The sequence below is a fragment of the Cebidichthys violaceus genome, unplaced genomic scaffold (genome assembly GCF_023349555.1).
Source record: "Cebidichthys violaceus isolate CVI_PGR_0920_01 unplaced genomic scaffold, fCebVio1.0.p SCAF_20, whole genome shotgun sequence".
Classification (NCBI taxonomy): Eukaryota; Metazoa; Chordata; class Actinopteri; order Perciformes; family Stichaeidae; genus Cebidichthys; species Cebidichthys violaceus.
Genome location: NW_027176373.1, coordinates 10,787,992 through 10,815,641, shown reverse-complemented (window position 1 = coordinate 10,815,641; position 27,650 = coordinate 10,787,992). Strand labels below are relative to the sequence as shown.

The 27,650-nt window shown below is 40.8% G+C and overlaps 2 protein-coding genes across 3 annotated transcripts; one reads left to right on the top strand and one right to left on the bottom strand.

The window, feature by feature from the left end:
• Positions 1-258: 258 nt before the first annotated feature.
• Positions 259-8,966, bottom strand: cchcr1 (coiled-coil alpha-helical rod protein 1). The gene is made up of 19 exons (XM_068716311.1): positions 8,637-8,966; positions 7,900-8,194; positions 7,634-7,795; positions 7,394-7,511; positions 6,997-7,167; positions 6,689-6,852; positions 6,457-6,571; positions 6,166-6,276; positions 5,545-5,688; positions 5,344-5,454; positions 5,014-5,120; positions 4,754-4,866; positions 4,581-4,653; positions 3,601-3,719; positions 3,296-3,487; positions 2,241-2,342; positions 1,943-2,076; positions 1,729-1,864; positions 259-1,634 (listed from the first exon to the last, which is right to left on the bottom strand). Exons 1-19 carry the CDS (start codon positions 8,704-8,706, stop codon positions 1,501-1,503), a joined length of 2,571 nt encoding a protein of 856 aa, XP_068572412.1. The 5' UTR covers positions 8,707-8,966; the 3' UTR covers positions 259-1,500.
• A 3,542-nt stretch (positions 8,967-12,508) lies between these two features.
• LOC137876592 (neuroligin-3-like) lies at positions 12,509-27,513 on the top strand. 2 transcript variants are annotated; one of them, XM_068716309.1, is made up of 7 exons: positions 12,509-12,863; positions 16,168-16,843; positions 18,394-18,453; positions 19,302-19,451; positions 20,289-20,474; positions 22,910-23,699; positions 25,479-27,513. In XM_068716309.1, the coding sequence occupies exons 2-7, from the start codon at positions 16,363-16,365 to the stop codon at positions 26,272-26,274; spliced, it is 2,463 nt and encodes an 820-aa protein (XP_068572410.1). In that variant the 5' UTR covers positions 12,509-12,863; positions 16,168-16,362; the 3' UTR covers positions 26,275-27,513. The 2 variants fall into 2 exon arrangements, with proteins under 2 accessions (XP_068572410.1, XP_068572411.1); XM_068716310.1 differs by lacking the exon at positions 18,394-18,453 and having other exon boundaries at positions 12,510-12,863.
• Positions 27,514-27,650: the final 137 nt, after the last annotated feature.

Here is a 27,650-nt window from a genome sequence, read left to right as displayed (position 1 = left end):
ATTACTAATATTATAGTTATATTGGCATGACATGGCTTCTGACGTGAATGTATGATATTGATGCGTGATATGATCTAAAGTACACAAAAACACCAATGGTCAAAGATGGAATACTACATTTGATGCCATATTCCTTTAGAATTATCCATCATGATGCATTTAGGTTTAGACCATACATAATTCCTTCAGTGCGTCATCAATAACATCATTTATTGTATCGGAGGCTTAATATACAATACAAATGTTTCTGTACGGCAAACTCTTAAGCAGCAGATATAAGCAATAGTGCACTACTGAAATCCAATAATTTTCTTTAAAAAAAAAAAAATCTACTTTGATGCATTCATCCTCTGCTTGCCATGATGAATCACCTCTCCAGCAATGAGAGTGTCCCTGCAAATAATGTTTTGATGCTCTTGGAAAATACTAATAAAGTCCAGACGTTCCTGCTCCATTTTTTTCTCTGCTCTCCCTTGGTTCTCCGTGAGCAGTTTTTACCTGGAAGCTTGAAACCTTGAACTATTGCAGAATGTATTAGTAATCATGACAACATGACAAATAGCACAATTATCTGGTTCATCATACTGTTTACCATCATCCATCCTACAATTTCAGTGTCATTCTAAAACCACTCTAAAGGATAGAACATGTTGATTTCTTCAGCAGGAAATCAGTCTTCCAAATAGTCTGTATGTTATAAAAAGATGTGTTTAATGCACCATTTGCATTAAACACTATTCACCATAACAAAGAGACCTTGCTACTGAAAATTAGCACCAAATAATGACTTGCTTCATCAATACCCAAGAATTAGAATATAAAATACTTTATTAAGTTGCACTGAAAAGTAAAATACATGTATCTGTATAACAAAGAAATACTTCAGATAGACTTCAAAAAGGACTAGAATTAGCCATGTTTGCTCAATACAGATCTCTCTGCCCTGTATGTGTTTTATTTAAAAAAAATACACAGACCGCCTACTATCTTTTTTGTTTTCCTTTGTCTATCTTGTCTTGTTCATAATTAATTTTGTATTTTTATAAATTATTATTGTATATTTTTCTTTTTTTATTATTAACAATTTGTTTACAGGTGAGGATTTTTAGTCCGAGCAAGAGTGAGAGAGTGAAAACCCGATAAAGGCTGAAACGAGATATTCTCATAAATATCTAAACCTTTCATCACACCTTAGTTTTTTAGTTAAATTATCTGTCCATCAATGCATTTCCAGTATTCTCATTAATTAAAAGTCATCCTGGAGATATACTTTTAATTACTTGAACAAACTTAAATTTATATCTGCGTTAAATTCAAGCATACTGTGTCTACACTCGACAGCTATCACTCCTCTTGTACACCCAGCAGCAATGTGACATGCGTGGTTTTCTGATGTTTGGCTCAAACAAATTGTTTCCACCGACTGTGTTTTTTAACGCTGCCCACCTTCCGTACAAATGTAAGGTGCGTTCACTGGCTCCTGTGATTCATCAGCAGGTATCAGCTGTGCGGTCGGCCTGTTGATGGTCCCACGCTGTCATTCTGTCCCTCCTCCTCCTCCGCAGAGTCCTCAGAGCTGTTTACCACAGCAGCACTAAGAGAATGGAGCGCCTCCAAAACAGACAGGAGTCTCCCTGACAGGAGGCAGACAGGCCAGTGTTCACATTAGTCACGTCTGTGTTAATGTGTGGATGTGTACTGACGCATGAGGAGTTAGACACTGCTTACCGTCTGCAGGTACCCCAGAATGACTCCTCTCTGAGGGTCTTTTTCGATGTTCTCTGGGAGCAGAAGAGTTTTGTTGAGCTGCTGCGTGAGCTCTTGTATACTCACTGGTCAACCCTCTCTCAGCAGTGACAGTGGCCTGCAACAGATTCGGGTCATAAGAGGTCGTCAGCAGACATTTTTCTCAACTGTCTTTATGGCTTAAAAGAAGTCTTACCAGCAGTGGTTGTGTGTCTTTCGCCATCTCCTTCAGTTGTTTATTCTGGACTTCCCTCTCTGTGTGTTGTTGGGTTTCTGTCATTCTGTCCCGTTTCCTTGCTGCCTCTCTCTCAAACCGCCGCAAAGTCATAACTGCAAGAGACAATACAGACAGACTGAAAGCCACGGGGAAATGCTGCTCTATACTGTGTCAACAATTCCCATCATATCAGATCACAGTCTGCATTACAGATATGACTTCACTCCCTTATGTTAAGCTGCTGCAGGCTGAGGTAGCATGGAGCTAATCCTGCTACCTGCTTTGGTGTGCTCTCTCTTGGTAGTATTGACTTGAACCTCCATCTCTCTCAGCTTCTCAGCACAGCAGTCCTCGATCACAGACACTCTCTCCTGCAGGGCTGAAGAGGAGCAACAAAAGCACCATTCCTCAATACAGTCTCTCACACACACTGAGAAACAGAATAGAACGCTGTATTTATATGCACCACAGGGTATAAACTGGATTGATTTGCAAATTTTCATTGACAAGCAAGACCTCCACAAATCCAAGGTGATTGATTGAATTCCAGATTTCTCAATTATTGCGATGCAACCACATCAAGCGCTGCAACACATCAACACACAAGGTGGCAGTAGCCTAAAGGTCAGAAAAAGCATGAGGGAAACATTTGTTCACATCGTCGTTCGATAAAGTTCCCGCAATTTCAGACCTGAAATTTAAAAAGGAAATAAAATCTAATAGTGCAGATTTGATGTCTGCATCATTAAAGCTGCTATAATCAATACTTCTATATTACCAACGGATCCCACGATGGCATGTATATGAAAGGAGTAAATCATAATAACAAACCCACAGAGAAAATAACCACCGACTCTACAGTTCCCCTCTACTTTCAGGTCATTGTTTGTTTGGTTTTATTGGCCCACAACTTTAATGTTTTGGTTCACCAAATTCATCAGTCTAGCACCAAATGCCAGACGGACACAGTTAGCGACTTGCTAGTGAAAATATAGGAGCATTTAGCAGCTAAAGAGACTGATGGAAATCAAGTGGATAAGACAGAGTTGTCCTTTAATGCAGGTTTATAGCTAAGAAGCTGCCAAGTGGCCACTGGAAAAAAAAACAGTATTAGGAAAACTCAGTAACACTCCCTGATCCACTACAGTCAAGGTGCTCTTGAAAATGTCACTTAATCCCTAACTGCTCCGGTGAAGCTACCGAGGAGACCGGAGCGGCCAGGTGTGGCTATGAAGGGCATTTCTGAAATAGATCAGGAGTGCTTAGTCTGCTTTCCTTGGATAAGTCGTAGCTGAAAAACAGTCATGCGTCTTACGGCAGCCGATGCCTCACCACGTTCGCTGAGCTCCTGCTGGCTGAGCAGCTCAGAGCGGAGTTTCTCCAGGTTGACCTCGCTCTCCTCCAGCTGGGCCTGGATCTGCTGCAGGCTCTGCTTGGCCTCCTCTCTGCCAGCCGAAGCCTGCCGCACCTCCACCCAGCTCTGCTCCTGCTGCTGCTGCTGCTGCCGCCTCAGTTTGCCTTCATCTGAGGAAGATGTAGAAAAGGTGAACTGAGACACATTCATTGCCAGAACAGGGATATACCCAACAGATAATGTGGTATAATAAGGTGTTGTGAGTTGTAAGGGTGCTGCTCACACTGCTCTTTCAGATCAGCCAGAGCTTTCTCGATGAGCTCCGGGGTTCTTTTGAGCTCCTGTGTGAGCTCGTCTCTCTCTTCACACACCGCACTGAGCTCTGTCTGAAGGTTTGTGATGCTGCGAGGCAACAAAGACAAGATGGCAGAGCAAAGAACAGAGCAGAGAGTCAAGCGGAGCAGTGGGGAAGCAACTGCATGGTGTATAAGAAAGGAGGCCAAGCCCCAATTAAAATGACTTTGCATACAAATTGTGATATATCGATGCAGTATATCAGACAATGATTCTTATTCATTAACCTCCTCTTTTTACAACCTAACAAAGCTGAAATTTATGTTTTCTGGTTTGTTGTCTGTTTTGTAAAGCAATGTGCTTTTATTTGGACAGTGTAAACATTAAGCTTATAATAACAATTCTTACTAATTCTCTGAATTCTTCGGTTCAGTTCTTGGATTCAATGAATATAATAATTCAACAATAATAATAATAATTAATGCACTCCAAAGCTGACCAGTAATGATTTGTTTTAAATCACTTAACACTAAAACATTTGCTGTTTACAGTGTAAAGAGATGCACAACCTTCTTCATTTCACAGTATAATTTGAGTACATTGGGCTGTTGATCATAATGGGTAAGCCCTATTAAGAAATCACTTGGGCTCCAGGAAAATGCACATGGTGCATTTGGCTTTATTTTTTGCCATTATTGAGTAAATTATTGAGGTAAATTAATTTAAAAAAAAAAAGTAATTGGCAGTTAGTTGCAGAATAATGAAACACCTCATTACAAAATTAAAAACACACATATTGACAAATATTGCTGCAGCTATTTAGAAATTCTGTGCATTCAGTCTCATGTGAGTACTTTGATTACAAGGCTATTTCTCTAACGTAATGTTTGACATACATATTTGTAACACTAAGCATAAAAAGAAGGCTTTCTTGCATTGGGTAAAGAGTGTTTATGTGAAACCTCGTACCTGTCAGCAATTTCCTCCGTCTGTTTACTGGCCTGCTTAGCTTTCTGCAGAGCCACCCTCCTCATGGTCAAACCTGAAAAAACAAAACCATTGTGACATACTTTATTTATGGGAAACATGCAATTCAAACTGAAGCACTGTGATACCCCGTCAGCCTCCCCGTATGACTGCACCTTGTATCGTCTCCACTCGTCTTTTAGCAAACGTTAGCCTCTGGGTAAAAGTGTTGAGCCTTGCTTGAGCTGCGTCCATTTCTGCCACCTTGCTTTCAAATGCCAAACTAAACCTGTGAAGCACAGCGGAAATGTGTGAAAATACAGCTTTGACTGTAATTACACTTTCAACATTGACAAGAACAACCGCTGTTTTCCCTTTTGTTCGTCTAATTTAACACCTAATCCTGTCAGTTTTGAATTCAGATAAATGCATTTACCTACGAACTGCCTCCGTCAGGACTTTTAGTTCAGCCTCTTCTCTCTCACGGTGTGACTTTAGCTGTGAGTTTTCTCGTTGCGTCTGGGCCAAGTCCTGTTTCAATGTCTGGGAAGAAAATCACACTTAATAACAGCGAATCGTGACCAGCTGCTGTTCTTAAAACCTTAACCGGTCTTGGAACCCAGCAAAGTTTTCATATAGTCAGCACCCTCTGCTGTGGTAAAAATGCATGAGGGTTTATCCCTAACCCTAAGCAGCACCAAATTTATGGTGCGTCATCGAAATTTCGGACAGCCGCGTAAATCACGTCACCTGCTCTGGTACTAACCTCCTTTTCCACTCTCTCCAGGTCCAGCTCAGCTATCCTGTCATCTAGACTGTGTTGGAGCACACTAGCGCGGTGCTGCTCCTGCTGGAGCTGCTGCTCAAGGAGTTTGACCTTAAACACAGCAAAAAACAGTACCACACTTTAAACACAGTGGACATATTTATTTTACCGTGGTATATTAATAGATGACGGTTTTCATACTTTTGAAAGAACTTTCTCCTTTTCTCCTCTTAGTTCAATGTCCTTTGAGCGAAGCTGGACGCACAACTTAAACACTTTGTCTCTCCAGAGCCGAAGCACTTGAAGGCCTTCAGATTCAGTCTGCACAAGTGGGTCTGTGGAGGTCTATAAAAACACATTCATGTAGAGTAAATGCACACACCACTTCAGCAAATGCTTCATATGAGCATGGGTAATTATTGCATGCTAATTAGTCTTGTTTTCTAACACTTTTTTTAGAGCGATGGGTGCATTTTTTCCCTTTCTTCCAACAGCTATATTAATAAACCATAAGAGAAGACTTTTCAAGAAAGTCTATGAGCTCAAATTCATCACCGGGCAACCTAAACAGCATAAGATCTTTGACGTTTATCTATCTCAAGCAACTTTCAAGTTTCTTATTCAAAACTAACCAAAATGCAGGCAAAACACATTCAAAATGGAAAAAAATGAAATGTATAAGTCACCTGCAGAGTGCTACTGTACATACACATTATATGATAGGTAGCTGCTTAGTCTACACAGGAAGCCTGCAAGCAGCAGTGCTACTGCTCACCATGTGTTATCAGCATATGCATGTGTGATGTATTAAGTGACACTCACTTTCTTCACTAGTTTCTCTTCTTGGAGGGCGAGTATCTCACTCACAGAGTTAAACCTGACAGTCAAAAGCTCTGCGGTCGTCTGAAGAGCAGCTTTCTCTCTGTTCAGCCTCTACAAAATGGATAATGTTATTTAAAAAACATAAAAGGGATGAATTGCTATACTAGGCATATTAACTAATTTGATTATTCCTTTAACCTGCTTTAAAGAACAAGATATTCCATTTTTTTCCCCTGTGCAATTACTTCACAGTAGGCTGATTGCAATCAATACGGTTTGGATTGTATTCACCTGAACAGTTTCATTTAACTGTTCCTTCTCTCCTTTCTCCGGGGCAAGCTGGCCGATGTAATTTCTGAGGCTGTGCAGTGTCGCCGATTGGATCTCAAAAGCTTGTCCCATTTGGCTGAAAAATAATCATCCCCACCAAAAAAACCCCAGTGAATTTGACTAAAAAGTGCAAATTTGACTGCAGAGTGCAAAGCATGTGTAGTTCTCTTCAGTTTTAGATTGAATGTGGCACCTTAACTGTTCTTTCAGCCCATCTCTTTCAGCAGATACCTCCACCAACGTGCTTTTCAGCTGCAGCACTTCTGTGGTCATCGATTGAAGTCTGTCCTGTAGTTCACTGTTTATATTTCTCGCTGCACCCACCTCTGCACAATGGGAAGCATTCAACTGTAGCAGCTAAGCGTGAAGAAAGCCAAAGAACGGACATTTTAAGACACAAATAATAATACATTATCTTATTGACATGGATTCTTGGATGCAGAGCCTTGAGCTGACATCACTTAAATCAGTATGTACAAAGTTTGTGAATTTGCCACAGACCTGCACCTCCTGCGTCTTCTGCATTTCCTCCAATTGTACAGACAGTGTAAGAATCTGTGACCTGCCCGTTTGAGCCTTTAGAGTGAGCTCCTGGGCTTCCTCTTTGGTCCTCATTACATCTCTTCTCAGCTCTGTAATTTCATCACCAGACTCTTTCTTTAGTCTTTCAAGCTGCAAGAAACACAAAATGTTTAGAATGTATTAAACTAATCACAGTTAAAAACTTGCAAAATGCAAACTGCCAGGTGACTGTAAGCTATTATTAAGACTACCAGGCTGTACTAAAAACATCAGACTACAGCCTGCAAAAATGAGTTACACAATGCCAGTAATTCTTAGATGATCTCTGTCAACATCCGTGTTGAAAATTAAATGTTTTGTTAGTAAATAGAATTACCTGTGAGCTTATTTTCTCCTTCTGTGCACTGCTGTGAGTGAGCTCCCTCCTGATTTGGCTGAGTTCAGTCTTAGCTCTACATAGCTCTTCGCGCATTGCTTCCAATTCGTGGCTCGGTCTGTCGTACAAAGATGATGCCATGTTAAATTTGTTCAAAATAAATGACTCATCGTTAATCTCCGAAATGATTAGTTACGAAATGTAAAATTACTCGATTGTATAACGTAAGGCATCTTCTACCTGTTCAAGGAGCTGTCTCTCATCTCTTCCCTGTGTCTCCCTGCAGTCTCCTTCAGGGCCTCCACCTGACCCTTTAACCTCTCAGCTTCGGCCTTGTGCTTCTCTGCCTCCAGACGCCACTCAGACTCCCATCTGGACCACTGCTCTCTTCTCTCTGCACATCTGTGTTGGAGGGAATGAAGCTATTTAGGCAAGTTACCCAACATGCCACTTAACTGTTGGACAACAATGGTATTTCTGACTATATCAAATATATTGTGGCATACCTGGCCCAACGGTCTGACTCGTCATCCACAGGGTTCCTTCCTCTTATGCTGTCTCCTTGTAACATCGTGATCCTCTGATTTTCCCTCCTCAGTTCCAAGATTTCCTGTTGGGCCTGTGTGATGGCGAGCCATGGATTGGTGGGACTGGGATTCCCTGGTTGTGATGAAGTTAGGCCTGTGTTTATCCAGGAGATGGGTGGCGGTGTCCCTGCGATTTGAACGTCTCTGTGTGCTCCAGCAGACGGCACACTTGATGCGAAATGCGATGGTGGTACCAGGTCCTCCTGGATATTCCCTATAAACCATGACATGTTTAACTGTGTGCATGCCTCACCAGAGCTAACGTTAAATATGTGTAGTACTAGCGTCTCTGTGTCCTGGTTCGGAGCGTCCAAGCCACTAAAACATCTAATTTTAATAATTAAAACGATATTTAGTTCGAAATGTAAGAAGTTAATCTTTATCGGCGTTTAAGTTACTTATTTTTAGACTTTAGATAAAGTTCCCAAAAAACATGACAACTTCCCTCTCCTAACGTTAAATGCAACATATCCTTGTTGATAATTAAAATTAGTTGGAGAGCTGACTAACTTAGCGTTAGTTAGTGTGAAGTTAGCTAGGCTGGCGTTACAGTGTAGGCTAACGTTAGCTAGCATTATCTTGAACTCAACATTTGACTTCAGGTTAGGAGTAAATGTAACGTTTAACCAAAACTGCAGTGAGAAGAAGAAACTTACTTGAAACCGCGGACGACGTAAAATCAGTGGGAACTATAAGCCTTTCTTCTCCGACGTTATGTCTCTCCATGTTCAAGAGATAAGCTGCCACTGGAAGACAAAACGTGCTAATAAGAAAAGGTACTTTTAAGTGCTCCTTTATTTTTATTCTCTCGCTAAACAGGTTGATGGTGGTTGCCTTAGTTACAGGTTACAGGCTACAACGGTATGTGTGAAGCTCTCTGCTTTAGGTTTTTTCAGGAGGTACACTTTTGATGCTCAATTTACACGTCGGTTAAACTGCAAATACCATGTCTATGTCTATGAACGTAATGCTAAAGAAATGATTTATCTAGCAAAACTGCCAAACATTACAAACGCGCAGTGCATCTTGGGAAAGTAGAAAGTTATTGGGACTTCTGTGCCCTGAGTATTGTCTTGCAGGATGTTATTTCCCTCAGGCTACTCGTGTCTCACTACCGTCACAAGAACCCTGCGTTGGCCTTCATTATATATATCGGCTGTCGCCCAGTTTGCGGGGGCGTGTCAAGTCCACTACATAACCAGGGTAACAACTTACCTGAAAGACTGAAATCAGGACATTAAAAGTCCCCGAACAGTATTGTTACACAGGGGTGGAGCACGTGAGTTTGATTGACACACGGTATTCTACAATAGGAGGTGTGTGATGGGTATAATTTCACACATATCTACATGTCAAATTAACAATGGGGAATGTAGCACCTTATTCTTCTGAATGTGGTGCCATTAGGCATTTTACTAAGAGATATTATTGTAATGATTAGTGGGAAAGAGACTGTGTAATTGCACCTAATGAAGTTATTGAAAGTAAGCCATTCCTTCTTTGCCTAGGACTTCCTCACCTCATGAACACCCAGGGGTATCTGACAACCAGACCATTTGTGCTTAATATTCCAGTCCTGCAGAAAAGGGAGCACAGAGCATGCAGTGCAGCGAATAAGTGCAGCTTTGAATGGTAATTGGTTATAATTTGGTTATGTAACTGAATATGGTGTTTGAGGTGCATCTATAAAGATCTTACCTCCAACTCTAAAATGAACAGCATATGACTAATTACATTTGCATATTTTGACAGATTTCTGTCCTGCAGTGATGCACATTTTGCGCAAATTGCATTTGTGCTGTAAATCTATAAACTGCAAACATCCTTCAAGCAAAGGAATGCATCTATTGCTTGTGATATGATTGTCAGTATATTCTCTATTCAGAAGACTATAATCACATACTGTACATCATTATATCTTTTATTTTACTCTGGTGCCTTCGCAGGAGTCACTTCTGTTTGCTCTTGCCTAGTACTGTATATCCTTCTCTCCACAGCTGCCATGATCCACATTCCCCCTGGGGTTCATTAAAGTTTCATATATTATAATCTGATCTATTTATGGTGTATTCAATGAACAAAGACACATTTTAGTTTGATTAATTCACGTAAATGACAATATATATATTGATACAACCTGAATAACATAAAAGAAATAAAGGATAGAGAGATTGGCTATATAAATACCTCAACAAATAACAAAAGATATAAAAATGCAGGTACATTGCCAAGACAGATAACCAATGGCAGCATGAAAGACTGTGGACCTTGTAATGTAGTGAAGTGATTGTTGGAGGAAAACAGTGGGAGTGCTGTGCATTATTTGGGCATATATTGTATCCTCTCAGCACTCCAAAGACACTGCAGCAGTCCTGTAGAACAAAGCAGAGGAAAAGAAGGATCGGAGCCGCCGGGAATCCAGAAAAGACAATACTGACCCTTTTCAGAGAGAGGGCAGAATTTAGATGCAGTTATGTTGCTTTGAACAATACTTAAGAGCTATCAAGGCTGACCTTTACTGCCTATAGAATCTGAATCAGCTTTATTGGCCATGTATGCATATGCATATGGGAATTTGACTCCGGTTTTTACGTTGCTCTCAACGTTCATACACAGAATATACAAATAAACAAAATACAAATATAAACAAGGACAACAAAGTATAACAGTGGTAAGCATAAACATTTATAGAGCTTAAAACATATGGCAGATAAAAAGAGCATGCTCATAAAGGCAGAGCTCAAATTGAGACAGGTTTGTGAATTTTCAACAAAAATGCGAGAAAACAAAACGCTGCAACAGAAGCTCATTTTGGTGACTTGTAACAGCATTATTGTTTCAGTCACGATCCAGTACTCATGAGGCCATGTCAGTAGAACATCTTTGAAGACAACTAAAAGTACTGCCCTGGCAGACTGATCCCTGACCACACACATTAGCTTTTGGAACATGCCGGGGCAAATATATATATATATATATATATATATAAGTCAATATGATGCCTGGCAGATTAACAAGACTTTGCTATGCTCATGGGAACAGTCCTCTCAACAGTCCTGGCCATGTCCGTTAAGGTGTGAATCTTTTAATTATTACAGACAATGAAAATATATTTCTTATCCTCACTTAAGAACGGTGGATATTCTGGCACACCATGGCCACGGAAACTGCAACGTCTTTGTCCCTAATCAAGCTGACTCAGCCCACACTTGCTGGTTTAAGTGGAGAAACTGTCCATGACTGCAAATATCTGGACTGGAAATTGTGTCTTTAATTAAAATGTCTTCCTCTCAAAATGTGCTTGTTGAACTCTTCCCATGCCACAAGGGTAAGACTGGTAAGTCCGGTACACACACAGATGCCCTCATTAAAAAACGTAGTGGAATCATAAAGGCCCGCTAAAACCACAAGTGACCTGGAATGCATTATCCAATAAGACTAACTTGCTAAAGGAAGCTAATAATCTCCACGCATTTACATAGGAGCTATATTTGTTTTAGAAACCCATTTTGTGAGTGTATCAAACAGAGATTGTTTCCTGAATGAGCATCATGAGACATACATGTCGGCTATTTTTCTCTGTAAAAGCTTTCCTTGCTTTGGTAACCCAGCTTGAAAAAGACATCACAAGGCGGCATCGCTCCTGTAAAGACGATGCCTCAGCTCAAATCACAGCAGTTCAGCCATCGCCACTGGGCATTATACAAAAAGCGTATGTGAGAAAAAAAATCTTTGCTCTGTCAGCAACTGTCTGGACTTAACCTCATACCTCATAGTGTTAGTAGATTTCTAGTGTTTGGTTGGGGCAGCTTTCAGTGTGACTTTCACATTTTGATTCCAAGTTCAATTTAAGAATGCAACAGATGAGCTCAAATCCCTAAATAAAGAAATATACTTTATATTAGCAACTATAGGATGTAGAAAGGAGCGCAGGAAGCAACAGAAACAACACAATCATCCCAATGCTTTTCAGATTCTAAGATAGATATGTTTAATAGAGAGAAAAGCAACCTTTGCTTTCCTGTACTGGACTAATTTCCTGCCACTTGTGATCATTTTTGCCTCAAAGTAGTTCTCTTTTGTGGTTTAATAGGGATGGGCTTTTCCATACCAGTACAATCTGCTTGTTAAACAAGTGTGGGTCTGATGCTTCAGAGCTGCCATTGCAAGGCTCTTAGCAGTGCTTTTTATTCCCACAGTGATTACAGAGCAGACGTTTCATTAGTAAATCCTCATTGTTTAGACCTTGCTATAAGGAGATGAGTTGATTATGAATCTAATTTAAAATACATTTCACTGCCTGTGGGAAAAACATATTGGAGGATGGTTTGCAGATTTTTTTTATGGTTTGTTAAAATTTGCTTAAATGCCAATTAAATAAAGCCAAATGTATTCCGAGTGGACATCTTCTCTCCACGCGGGCCTGCACACTTCTTCGCCTCACTTGCTTATTTGGTCAAAGGTATAGATGGGTTTTCGCTCGAGCACAAAGCGCGTGAGTACGTGAGCGCTGTCCGGTGTTACGGTGGTTACTTAATGGTTTCTAAATTGGGATTTTGTCGGTTTGTTGGAGGGTGAATTTAATGCACTGGCGTAACCTGGTGGTTGCCTAGTAACGCGCTGGCAGTGGGCGCCGTAGAGAGAGCTCTATGGTGGGCGCTCCATTAAAACCGTTGGCGCTCCTGACCTTGGCGTCGTATATGCGCAAAGCACACAAGACCGTGCAAAGCAGGAGATAAGAGTACAGATCCGTGTATTTGATACCAAAACCGGAGAAAATAGATTCACACTGGGCACAGCCCCCATTGTCTTATAGCGAAACCGACGGGCATGGTATGGAGGAAATCTCGAGATGGAGCGCGCATCAGCCTCTGTAAAAGCAGGTGAGTTAACCTAATGATTATGTGTGTGGGTTTTTTTTTTTTTTTTACCGTAGGACGAATCTTTGTTCAGATTGATTACTTACATCTAAGCTAATTGTTTCATTTAACGCTATGGCTATTGCTCAGCGATATACTGTGGTGCAGAATGTGTTGGCTCGCTATTATTTTCATTTGTATCCAATATTACACCGTCCTAGACCCAGATTAAATAATCTTCACAGTCACAACGTGAGGCAGTACACACACACGCACTCACGCACGCACACACACTACAGCACTTTGTCGGTGCTATCTGGGCTGTGGCTTTTTTTTTTTTCTTTGCATTCATTTATAAAGGACTAACCATTATGCTGAGTGCTACCTGCAGGTTCCCTATAAGGTAGTCTCCTCTGCGTCAATCCCTGCTCCTCTTTATTGCACTGCTAAATTAGGGGGATTTGGGGAATCCACTGAAGCGGTTTTGATCCACACCAGTCGAATTACAAGGGCATTGGGAGCCCAGCAGCCTACTGTTGTCTGACATACTAGGCTCCTTCTCAAATGCTTTCATGTCAAGGGCCCCTAGGCTATAGAATCTAATCGATAAGATGTTGTCCCAGAGATTTTATTAGTGGTGAATTGGTGTTGAATTGTGTGCCTGTCGATGATGGCAATGGCCGGAGAGAAACATGATTATACAGCAATCATTCTAATAGGTCTGTAACTATACCAATTAAAGGATTTGGTCCCAGAAAAATAAATTCTTTTCACCCAAACCACCTCTGTGATGCGTAAATATTTGTCTAAATAATCTGTTATTATAATCTGTTATGATTGTAAAGCATCTTGTTTTTTGCACTTATCAATCAGTTTCTGAGTTATTGCAAGCACTTAATTGGCAAGATATATTTCACCCATGTTTCTTTCCTGGTGCTGGGCATGTTGCCAGTCTAAATTGCCCAAAAAACTTGCAGTGTATCAAACTCGACTGAGTGATGGCTCATTTTTATTACATGGCCCATTTGGTGTAAGCTATAAAGCTTTTATCCACATCTGTCCCATCGCAGACCACAAGTTGGAAAAAGAATACTCTGCAGCCCAGTTGAAGGCAGTATTCAGCTGCTTTGGCAGCCTGCAGTACAATCAGTAAAACTAAAGTATCTGAAGCCTATGCCTCAGCTTTGCTCCGATTATTTAAATTAAAACTTTGTTTTAATGTCCAATAGCAAAACAAAACAAAAACACATCTATTGATACTAATATCATGAATACATATGCAATTTAAAAGGAAATGCCTCTCATTTTAAGAATTCATTGTATCCCTTTGATCTACAGCAGCACCAGCAGTGACAGGGCTGCTTCGTAAGCTACAGACAACTAACACAGTGTGATTGGTGTTGCCCACTGTACTTTAACTGCTAATTTGATAATTGATGATTTCACAGCTGGTTTTGTGAACAGTGAGGATTTATACCTCCAAATGATTTGTTATCATTGTCAGTTCCAAACTAGGAGATGTGCTCCGATTTACAAAAAATCAGGTTCTCTATCTTTTCCGTTTGAATGTCTTGGGAGCAGTACATCATTGTCACATAACAGATAGGGGATCGAACAAGTCTTGTCCTTTTTCTGGCTATAACAAACATTCATAAGTGTTAATTAATACAGACAAAGCTGGCCTAGAGCAGCGATGTACAATCTTTCTCTAAAGAACCAGTGTGATATTACTTTGATTTGTCTTAGTCTTTTCTTTTTTTAAAAAAGGACAACTATGATTGTGTCCATATCAGGAAATGTGTTACACCTGGGAAAGAGAGGATGAGCAGCCTATATTTCTGTGTACTTTCCTGGTGGTGTAAAGAAAATGTTGCAGGGAAAGAGAAAAGCCAATGAACCACCTCTGTGCTTAATTAGTTTCTCATATTAGGAGGAAGGAATTGTCCCCCTGTCTTCATAGATAGGTTCATGAGACTGACAGAGAGCTGTTTAGCTGCAGTCGTTTGCAACACTCGAGGCAGCGCTCGTCAATAGATTTGATTAGGTTAACAAGCTTGCTTATGCCTTGCTCATTGACGAGCCAGTGAGAACCTGATGTCGAGCATATTATGCTGGCTGCTATCCCAGACCATGAGGACTGAGACGGGATGCATTTTGGATTACAAAGTAGTTAATTGGAAGATGCACAACACAAGTTGCTCTGTAGTTCTCCGTGGGTGAGCTTAGATATGAGACCTTATTTGAATACAGTATGCACATGTGATTAGGGGTGAATGTGTATTCCCCTGTTTACTGAGACGTTCACACTTGTGAACCACTAATGAGACAAACTATCATCACACAGAAGCTCTGGTGACTGCAGTTGGGTTAGAAAACAGTTTATATGTTTGTATCTAAATAAATATTACTGGAGTAACTAACAGATCCAAGATCAAGTATTTTTTTTCCCCTTAGAAATAAGAGAAATCAATGTGGAATCAACAGGAATTTATTTATGGCTGCAAGCAGATTAAAAACCCTACATTTTATTAAAAGACTGAGCATTAGTGAGAAGAGAGAAAAAAATGGATTGCAGAAGATAAAGACTACCGCAAATCAATTTCTCAATAATAAATGTTTTTGCAGCCTTTAAGCCTTCCTCAAGTCCTTAACCTGCAATCACTTGCTATATGAGGATGGGTTGGGGCTTGCGGTTCCATCAGACATGTTTGTTCTGGGACACTTCCACTATTCATCTTCAAGTTAGTGGTTGACAGTGTTGCTTTGATGTAAGACAAAAAGAGACACAAATATTGATAATGTGAGATATTTGGTGTTTTAGAAATATACATAATTATAATAAATATAATAATAAACACTGAAACATCAGAAGCCAGATATTCCTTTCCTAGTTAGTCTCTCTTCAATGCATATTCATCTTTCTTGGCTGTTCACTTTGCCACTTTCACATTAGAAAAGGGGTGCTTAACACCTCTTATCTTGAGATGTTTTTGCAGCATTAATCCAACATAACAGCAGATGGATTTTTCAGATTCCTCCCATCTCCTCCCCCACTGATACACAGAGATCAGTATTCAGTGATTTGTACATGTCAAAGCATAAATGTGCTCCTTTAAGACAGCAATTTGTCCCAAAAGGTTATTAGCATCGAACGTTACAGTGGATATGGCATGCTGATTAAGCTTATATAAAAGTGCGTATTTAGAGCCCCAAGGTACAGCAAGAAAACATTTTTATCAAAACTTAGTCAATTATACGGATGTTTTGGACTATTTTCACATAGCTTTGATGTTTTCACATGTCACCTCTCTGATCATCTTGTTTTCAGATTTGTGTGCACTGCAATGAAAAACGGAAGTGGGGGCGGTCCATACCTGACTGTCGTGTATTTGGATTTGATAACCATCGCAGCCGAAGGCGCAGTGAGTGATGTCTGTCTGAGAGGGTCGGTGCAGAGGGACTGAGCGGTCACTACATTGTGCATTTGTGCTGTGCAAGGGCACTGTCCTGCCCAGACCAGACCATGTGGCTGGCTACGTTTAGAGACCATCTGTTGCCTGCACACCTGCTACATCATCAAGGGACTGTAACCATTACCCACTGTGCTCTTCTTTGGTGGATATTATGTTCCTGCTGGTCATTCACCAAGGCAACAAGCCAGAAATTCTATCCGACCGTGACCACCCAGTTTGGGAAACTGCGAGGCCTCAGGGTTCCTGTGCCCAGCGAGGTGCTCCGGCCAGTTGATCAGTATCTGGGGGTCCCCTATGCTGCTCCGCCCGTGGGCGAGAAACGCTTCATGCCCCCCGACCAGCCTTCCTCTTGGTCAGGTATCAAGAATGCTACCCACTTCATGCCTGTGTGCCCTCAGAACATCCACAACACCGTACCGGAGATCATGATGCCCATATGGTTCACCTATAACCTGGACACAGTAGCCACATACATTCAGGATCAGAGCGAGGACTGTTTATATCTAAACATCTACGCTCCGACAGAGGATGGTGAGTTGGTGTGGTAAAATGGACCATAATAACTATCCATTTCTACCAATCATTATTATCCATGTCATCCTGTTATCCTCATAAAGCGTGTGTGCGACCACTTCTCATTTCATTGCTGCCACCAAGGGCTGATTTACCATCCAAAGCAATGCCATTGTTGTTTCAATTGTTGCAGTCATATTCTATATGAAATAACAGTCATTTCTCCAGTAATAAGTAGGAATTTAATCATATATTGGTAGTTGTGGCAGCTGGAGATACCCTGAGGTCACTGAATGTGTATGGATACACACAGACTCACCAAACCAAATAAATTATTTTCAGCATTTAAAAAGGATGAGCCCATAGCATATTTGGCTGTCACCGCTGAGCATCAAAGGTAATCCTGAAAAATCACTTAGCAGATCTAGTAAAGCTAGCAGTGCCAGCTTTCCATGTTTGTGGAAAAAAAAATACTATTTCTAATAGAATGTGTTAAGAATAGATTACCTCCCTCACAAACATTCAGCATTCAAAGTTGGACCGTGTTCAGCTTTTGTATGTAACATGCCACTCTTTGGCTGGCTTTTCCATGGTAGCGTAACAAAGGGTAAACAGCCTGCTTGAGAGGTAGCTGTCCAAAATGGTGCAGCCCATGTTTTATAAAGCTCCTGGTCTGAGTGCTGCTGCCGAAAGGCTTCCTTACCCGCCACACAAACAGGTTAATTAAATCTCACACTTGCATTCACATTTTAAAGGAAGGAACATAACCCATTGGGTCTATACATTTTTTATTTCTTTGATTTTTTTCTTTCTTTATGTCATTGTTTATTTAAAATGCACCTCGGGCATTCTGTTACTTTATTATTTGTTTCACTGATGTGAAACCTTTGCTTTTTTCATTTTTACTTATCTCCAGTAGTCTTTTTGCCATGCCAAACTAAAAAGTGTTGTATTGAGATTTCCACTATTTAGTATTTGTTTTTGTGGCTTGTTACCTGCTCAGTCAGAGTTTATTAGTCATTGATCAATAAACCCTATACCTCATATCTTCAGTAACTATCCTGCCGTGGTTAACCTGAAGAATCGACATGACAGCTTGTTTGAAAATATAATTGTACAGCGAGATACAATGAACCAAGAAAGATGTATTACTCCAGTCAAAGCTGAGGCACCTGGATCAATATAAGACAGATAATAAACCATTCAAAGGAAACAGTGTGTCTCTGCATGTGTGTGGGCGCACACACACACTGTATCATTTCCTACAAATATCTAAGAAGAATTGGTATACTCGATGGAAACAGAATTACACAGATTATTTCATATCTCTACTCTAATTTATAATGTAATTGTGTCACACATCTCTAGACTTGGCATCTACATTTTGTCAGAAAGCAATCGCAGGTAAAAGTGCAACATGCAGATGCATAATCTTCTCTTTGCCTATAATGTCTGGATCTTTTGTCTCCTGATTCTGTCAGTTTGATTGGACCGTATATAAAAATAAGAGGCACAGTCAACCGTGATGTTTTGAATTTTGTACTTCTTTTTCCTCATGTGAATCCCAGGGAGCCAACACAAGAAAAAGGGGGCGGCTTTCTCACATGCTGAGACTCATATATCTGAAGGTATTTTTTAAGAGCTCAAAGTCTTGATGCATGGATTCTTTTAGCTTGAGTTTGGTGGATGAAGTTACAATTCATAGTTTTTCTTCTTTCCTGAAGAACAATAGGGGTTCTTTAAAAGAAATGTTATCTGATTTCTGATTATATAAGTTTTCTGTTACTGCACCTCGTGGCTTAAATTGAGCTTTCAGTAAGAGCTACATCGCTGCTGCCATGCACATTGATTGCATTATCTACTTATCTGTCTGATGTCGTTGGTCAATGTAACAAATTGGTGTCCAAGCATGAAGCATAGATTTTATTGCAAAAATTAACAGTTTCTATTTTAGCTCGTACTAAATAACAAAATAACAAGAGCTCGGTGCAGTGTGGGACTTATAAGTCCAAGTCTACACATATAAAACAGGGTTTTTTTTTGCTTTTGCATGCATATTATATGTGGAGCTGTGAAATTACACAATTACAGATTATTTCTTCTCCACTGACATCGAACCACAAGTCTAATCAATGGATTTTCTTCTCTTTCTTCCTCTCATCAAAACATTTCCGATACGTTACAGAGGCAAAGCATGCTCGGTTGTGCGTTTACCTGCACTGTAAAATCTGTTGTTAATTACATTTGACTCTTTGATTCATAAACCCCTTGTCAGAGTGTATTTACCATGCATTTTCTAAATGTCATTACAGCTTCCAAACCACACACATACCACTGCTTCTACGCACCTTTTCTAAGCTGTCTTTACTCATACCTCATACTGAAAAGTTGATATAACGTTTTAATAACAGTGTTTCATTACTATTGCCTTGGCTGTTGTTTGCTCAGCATATCTGTGTGTGTGTTGACGTTGCAGATATAAGGGACTCCGAAGCTCGACCTGTGATGGTTTACATCCATGGAGGCTCCTATATGGAGGGCACCGGGAACATGATGGACGGCAGCGTGCTAGCCAGTTATGGGAATGTTGTTGTCGTCACGCTCAACTACAGAATCGGAATATTAGGTGATCACAACGAGTCTGTGTGGTAACTTTTAATGGCATTTCAAATGGGCTATTTAGTTTAATGTGGGAGAATAAACATAATGCTCATTAATTCCCACTTGTGTTGCTGTTATAACCTATAAAAAGAAGACATGAGAGAAAAATACAAAGCAGTTTAAGAGAATATAGGCAACGGGGATCTTGGTAGCATGGCATAGCTTGATTTGCATAAATATGTTGTCCTCAAAGGAAAGGTGTTGCAAATACTTATCATGGTCTGTCCTTGTTGCACACAAGCTGTTTGGACTCATTCTGAAAACGCAATTTATCTTGCTTTAGATAGAGGTATCTCATCTGTGCAAGATCATCAGCCTTTGTAATTCTTGATGGAAAAATGATTAAAACACAGTATGAAGCAATGCATTCACAAGGTCAAGAGTTTCCCCTACGTTTAAGATTCAAAACAGTACGTTGTTTAGATGAGACTAGACAAGGGAATAAGTAATAGGATCAATTGTAAGAGCACGGTGACCTCTCTGCGGTTTTATGAAATTCATGTAGAGAACTAGGCAAAAGATTTATGCACATTGAATTTTATGAAGTCACAAGCGAGGAGAGAATTCAGATTCGCAGAGCCTGATCACTTCCTGAGGGGCGCTGCTGCTTGGAGACTATTACGAGGAGTTGACTAAAGTAGTCAAGACACTGTGGGAGAGAGCGAAGGAATATTTGCACCTGAGGGGAAACGGTGTCGGCTCACTCAGATGCCCTGCTGGGCTACAACTTTAGATCAAAGCTGTGACATACACTGTAGATCTCTACTTCAGACTGGCTCTGATGTCTTTCTGTGTACTTCAGGCTTCCTCAGTACTGGTGACCAGGCAGCAAAAGGAAACTATGGACTCCTGGACCAGATTCAAGCTCTCCGTTGGATCAGTAAGAACATCGGTTACTTTGGAGGAGACCCGGGTCGCATCACAGTTTTTGGATCTGGAATCGGTGCTTCCTGTGTCAGTCTGCTAACTCTATCCCACCACTCAGAAGGTAAGAACCACTGTCTCAGTTACCTCTGACTTCGATCAATACAGGTTTGCTCAGTGATTAATGCCATCACTTAAAAAATGCAACGTCAAAATCCACAAACTTAACATTGCAATAATTTTACTTTCTTATCTTGAAGATGCCAGTTACTTTTGAAACAATCATTTTTATTCTTTTGGGAATTTTGTTCTTTGTTTGAAGCTCAGCTCTAAATGGTCTGGCAGGGGGATGAAGTGTTATGACATGGTAGTGTAGGGTAAAGGGGGTATTTGTTAAAGTAAGTGATTGCTTTTGTTTCCCTCCACTCAATCTAATCAGCCTAAAAGCTTTGCCTCTTAAAATAGGAAGCTCTTAAAGAAGCCTACTGGCATTATAAAGTTTTCACCACGCCATCACGTTCACCTGTGTTGTGATTCCTTCTGACTAATATTTACATCTTTCAGCAACCGATTTGTTTTACCCTCATTTACTCAGCTACATATGTGTGTATAGTGGAAAGTTTCAAAGCTTTACTAAAAAATTAAAAAAACTAAAACAAACACCATCTTGCTTCATTGTCGTTCTGTATTTCCAAAGAATTGATTGAAGACACTGTTTATCAAAGACAAGGCTGGTGTGAGAATGAAGCAGGACCAAAAAAAAAAAGAGATCACATTCTTTAGATATTTTCTAAATTCATCTATTTGATATTTTTTCCCCCCCATATTTATTGGCAATGCTTTAATTGAAAATGTCACATTCTAGTCCAGCTTCAACTACAAATCTATGCTATCAACATTATTATTTTTGAAATGACAATATAAATCAACATGAATTCAATTAAAATACCTGTTTAAAGAGTATAAATTACCCACAGGAAACCGGTATTTGTTATCCACTGACAAGAAAAAAGGGTTTTAATCTACTTTTCTTTTTAGTGGATATCGTGCCATTTGGTAAACACTTATCCAAAGCTCCTTGCAAGAATCAAAGGGGCATATTTCAATATGGATGGCCCACAGGGAACTGAACCTCTTATCTTTGCCGTATTATTGCCCCGACCGTCGCATTGATGCTGGACAGAAACACAAGGGCACAAACTGTGTGTTTTCGTCAATGCCAGGGAGGCTGCGGCAACTGTTCATTGTGAGCTTTGTATTTGATGCCCTAGCTCGGGTGCAGCAAATGCACAAAGACCTCCGGCTGTCTTTGAAGTAGACTAGCTGCTGCCCTAAAAAATTGAAATAAATGACAGCAAGGCAAGAGAAAGTGACACTGTCCCGGCACTCTTTTTCAAGCGACGGCTATGCCTTAACCTTTAGCAGAGTATTTTTTGACTTGGTACATATCAGTTGTCATTTTTAGGTGGTAGATACAAAATCCCCAGAGACAGAGGTGACGCATTGCATATAAACAATTCAACAGAGCATTGTGTTTACTGTATCAACATTGAAGGATCAGGGTTACTGCATATTCATCTCCCCACACAGTTCCTCCACTGCACACTTGGCATCAGAAGTCTGTACGAAGCTATGCAGCTTGTTAGACACATAGTATTAACGATTATACGGTTGCAGTATGCGTGCAAATAACTGGCGTCGAAAGCCTCCTCACTGAAACAATGCTGCAATTGATCATTAATTTGACTTGTATTCACTGTCCGTATATAGTAATGACACCACGAGAAACAAATAAGGGGATCAACAGAGAGAAGCAACTATTTTTTTTAATCATTATAATAACAATAGAAAGGGACAGCATCCTATTAGAAGCTAATTTCTTCCACCAGCTGCTTTACAGAGCAGCTTCTCATCAGCAAGGCTCACTCTGGCCTTTTCACTCTCTTTCACTCTAATGCTTTATCTCCCTGGCTAATATTCAAAGTACATCACAAGCAGGCTTGTTTGCTTTTATCTACCTAAATGTTGTGTGTCAACAAACCTTGGATTTAGTTACCAGTCGTGACAGCGACCCTGGTATTGTTTTCACCATGTGTCTGTGTGTGTGTGTGTGTGTGTGTGTGTGTGTGTGTGTGTGTGTGTGTGTGTGTGTGTGTGCGTGTGTGTGTGTGTGTGTCTGTGTGTGTCATCATTGCAAAAGTGGTCCTGGAGACACCTACTGTAGCAGGAACTACCACAATGGCGGTTTTGAGTAGGCCTACTTTGCCAGGTGTTTACATGTCTGTTGACAGATTTTGTCACTGTGATATCATCGCAACCGTGCAAGGTGCCATCACGAAACTTTACAAATATGTTGTTGAGATCAATAGGGAGGCTGAGTTTGAAGATGGGAGTGGTACGAGCAAGGGGGCCATGTGATTAGCAATTTGTGCAAAATGGATCATGTCAAAAATGCCCTTAAGGGTGCTGAAAAAGAGAAAAAGAATACTAATACTAACCACTGTTCTCTGGGCTTCTGTTGTCTTCTGTGTCTTTCTGTTGTGAATTTTGTGTCCCAAGGTTTGTTCCACAGAGCCATCATCCAAAGCGGTTCAGCCCTGTCCAGCTGGGCTGTCAACTACCAACCAGTGAAGTACACTCGCATGCTGGCCGAGAGGGTCGGCTGCAACGTGCTGGACACCGTGGACATGGTCTCCTGCCTGCAGAAGAAGAGTGCGAGGGAGCTGGTGGAGCAAGACATCCAGCCCGCCCGATACCGCGTAGCTTTCGGTCCTGTCATTGATGGAGATGTCATCCCGGATGACCCGGAGATCCTGATGGAGCAGGGCGAGTTCCTCAACTATGATATAATGCTGGGTGTCAATCAGGGAGAAGGGCTGCGCTTTGTGGAGAACGTGATGGATCTGGAAGACGGCGTGTCTGGCAACGACTTTGACTTTGCAGTGTCAGACTTTGTGGACAGTCTGTATGGTTACCCGGAAGGGAAGGACACACTGAGGGAGACAATAAAATTCATGTACACAGACTGGGCCGACAAGGACAACCCGGAGACCAGGAGGAAGACCTTAGTGGCCCTCTTCACTGACCACCAGTGGGTGGAGCCCTCAGTGGTGACGGCTGACCTACACGCCCGCTATGGCTCGCCTACATACTTCTACGCCTTCTACCACCACTGCCAGAGCCTCATGAAGCCAGTGTGGTCAGACTCAGCGCACGGAGATGAGGTGCCTTATGTGTTTGGCATCCCCATGGTGGGCCCAACTGACCTGTTCCCCTGCAACTTCTCCAGGAACGACATCATGCTCAGCGCTGTGGTCATGACTTATTGGACCAACTTCGCCAAGAGTGGGTGAGTAAGAGCAAATCCAGGGACAAATCAAAGTACATGTTAACATTAATATGGCTTCTTTACATCCCATTTGACACTCCTTTTGTGGTCTGTGGTATAACATAGATGACCTCGCTTGTGCTGCAGACTTTATGTGTGTTGAGATGTTCAACCTCTAACTTCGGCTACATTCGCCCTTCCTTTATCATGCTGATTAAAAGGACTGCAAGATTCACCTTTAAGTAGTGCCGCCTAATTAAGTGCAGCCCGAACTCCCACTGCCATGTCGTCCAGCCTTTATCTACTGTTCTCCTTTGCTTGTGAAGAAGAACACTCCCATGGAACGCATTGCTACAGTTTTTATCAATTAATATGAATTCCTTAACATCGAAAGTCTATAAATAATCTTCATTTATCATTAATGGTCACTTCTTACTGTAAATTAGGTCTGCTCCCCTTGCTCACATTTACTCTGTTAACTTTTACACTCATAACATTTGCATTCACTGGATATTTAATTGTGTACACTACCAGCAAAATGCTAAAAAATGTGGTGATGCTTAACTGCGCAGTCACATTAAATGAGCACACACCATCTAATCTAATGAAAGCTGTGTCTTTTGAAATGCCATGTTGGCACTATTTTAAAGCTTCCTTATAAACTCTCTTTACGCACATAACAAAGTTTCATCACTTCGAGCAGACTTCCTGAAGGTGACGGATCTCAAAATTTACAGCTTAATTCACATAAATGTTTAAAGCAGTCACTCACTGTCTGACAAAAAGGTTACGTTGAAGAGAACATTTGAGAAGGCTGTTAAGATGTATGCCATAAACCTCTGCAAACTTTACTGTGAGTTGTACTTTCAAGTAGGATCGTTGCCTTTATTGAAGGTACTGTATATAGATTTGAGTATGAAGTTACTGACTTTGAATTATCATCATTATCATTAGAAGCACTGACATTTCAAAGTATTTCCGGCATGACAGGAGACATTTTCAGCTTATGAAAGTTTTTCAGTTTCCTTCCGTTGACCTGTACCAACAGTGACTCAGCACTCAAAAAACATGCTTATGAAAGTGCAGCTTCTGCACCTACTGACAGCTTATTTTGCAATTTGTCATACAGAGGCACAGATTTGCTTGTCTGTGAAGATAAATGAGTGGCACTGTAGTGGAGGACTCCACTGCTGCTGCCCTGCTGGAGTCTTCCTCCATATTGAACGCACAGCAGCAACGAGTCTTAGCGGATGATGACTAGCAGTAGGAGGAAGCACAGTACAGGTCACTGTAGGCTGCTGTTTTTAATGTGTCGGAATGAGGGAATGCTGAGCCCTTGAGGAGAGATGGTGATATTACATTGTGTTGACTTCTGTCGATGAAGTTCTTCTTCTTTTTTACAATTTAACAAACAGGCCTTTTATTTTGATTTCAATTTGTAATGGCAACATTGCATTTATACTAGCAAGAGCTGGGCTACGGAGTCAAAATCATTATCACATATGACGATATTTTCCAATAATGATTATTATGGTATGGCAAATGTAAGCAAAATGTTAAATAACCAAACTAATGTTCAAAGCAAACAACTCTGTATAAAACAAAAACATCTTCTGTTCTGAATTATTCATTTGGACAAAAAGGTTTCTAGAGTGATATCTTGATAATTATCATTACAATATGATGAGATTCTGAAAATGGATAATACTGAACTGTTGCTGAACCCTAATGCTACCATTTAGCTTTATTCCATCGCATTTATTACTAATGACTCAAGTTTTCTGTCTAATGTGTCTGCAGAGATCCTAACAAACCAGTGCCACAGGACACCAAGTTCATCCACACCAAGGCCAATCGCTTCGAGGAGGTGGCCTGGTCTAAGTACGACCCCTACGACCAGCTGTACTTGCACATTGGCCTAAAGCCTCGTATCCGTGACCACTACCGCGCCACCAAGGTGGCCTTCTGGAAACACCTGGTGCCCCATCTCTACAACCTCCATGACATGTTCCATTACTCCTCCACCACCACCAAGGTCACCCCACTGGATTCCACCCAGTCCAACGGTAAGAAGTCGGGCAGCACCGGTCGTCCTCCTGTATCCACTGCCCACAAAGACGGCGAAGCAGGGAGGGAGATGGGCCCTCTGATCATGCCGAACCCGAGAGATTACTCCACAGAGCTCAGCGTCACCATTGCTGTGGGCGCGTCACTGCTCTTCCTCAACGTCCTGGCCTTCGCCGCTCTGTACTACCGCAAGGACAAGCGCAGTCGGCAGGACACGTCCCAGCAGCCCAGTCCCCAGCGTGATAGCAAAGGCAACAATGTGAGCCACACCACCACTATAGACGAGACCCTGTCCCAGCAAAGGAACCAGTGTGAGGCCCTTCACAATCCTCTTCACGTCTCGCCCAGCATGGACTACTCACTGAGCCAGCGCCGTTCCCCTGACGACATCCCTCTGATGACCCCCAACAACATCACCATGATCCCCAACTCCCTGATGGGCCTCTCCAACATGAGTCCATACAGCACCTTCCCAGCTGGTTACAGCTCTGCAGGCCTGCCCAGCACCCACTCTACCACTCGGGTATAGCCTGGCAGGAGTTGAGGGAAGGTGGGGAGGAGAAGCGTGACGTACATAAAACATGGAAATGTAAAGCTATATTTAGGATGTGTAGGTAAAATAGGATTGAATATGTTCGTTCTGTCTTTTCCAAAGGTGTACAACCGCCAACATTCTGCCTTTGCGCTCTCATAATAGGAAGTCTAACTGCAGAGTCATTTTATAATAATCATTTTCAAAGGCAGACAAAAACAAAAAGCGCATTTCATTTTCCACTTTAGCTTTTTTGGAACTTTACCTAGCAAGAACTTAGTATAATGTTTCTACAGTTGGATTTGTATGGGAAGCTTTTTCTTACTCTGTGATATCTATTTTGATCTCGTGGAACGAAGTGACATTATAACTCGTGGTGGACAGAGATGAGAGCTGGCAAAAGCTGAAAAGCAGTATTATTATTAGTATTATTATTATTATCAAGCTATTTTATACATATTTCTCATGGTGCATTGCTTATTATTGAAATGTATTTTTACTGTAATTACTTTAAAATGCCTTGTAACTCGCTCACATTACTGTGGAATCATAACAACAATGGATGGAAATTTTACTCAAATACAGGTCACACATGTGGAAAAATGTCCAGTTTATCCAAAAATATTTCTATCTGGTAGTGCAACACTTCTGTGTGTTTGGGTGTGGGGTTCGTGCTGAGAAGTGCGCTACAAAAATGTAAATTAGGCATTGTTTGAAATTAACCATTCAATTTATAGTGTTGTGTAATCTATTGTAGTCTATTTGAGTATCCTTGCTATATTTTTATTTCACGTGTCTACAATTTTGCTTTATGCATTGTAGGGATATAACTTCTGCTTTACTATAAAAAGAGAATTGCTTAAAATGTGCTTTCCCACTTCAACCTACTCATGGTTCTTTTGGCTTGGCTTCTTTGTACAGAATCATCTTAGATCAACATTTCATTTGTCGTTTGTTTATGAATACTGTAAGGTCTTCAGAAAGATAACTGTAATTACATTGTAATTGTATGTATACCAACTCTATTATTCACATTTAAAGGAGTTTGATGAAACTTGCAGATTATTGCGCATACTCCAAGTGGTTTGGACCCCGTGCGTACCAAGATATATCCAGGGGTCAGTCTTTACTGAATGGACATGATGGACATCAAGCATTGAGATTTGATTTCTTTGAACCTATCATAATGTTATTTAATCTAAATGAGACAACTATTAAAAGATTTTTGGAACTAAAGATGAGTCTTGTCCAAAGTTGGGATATTAATGAGTCCTTAATAGTCTACTGTGTTTAAAGGGATACTCATAACCATGTAAAATGTAGTCCAAAAGCTATACAGTGTCTGGGTCGGTGTTAGAGTTGAGGTTAAATTA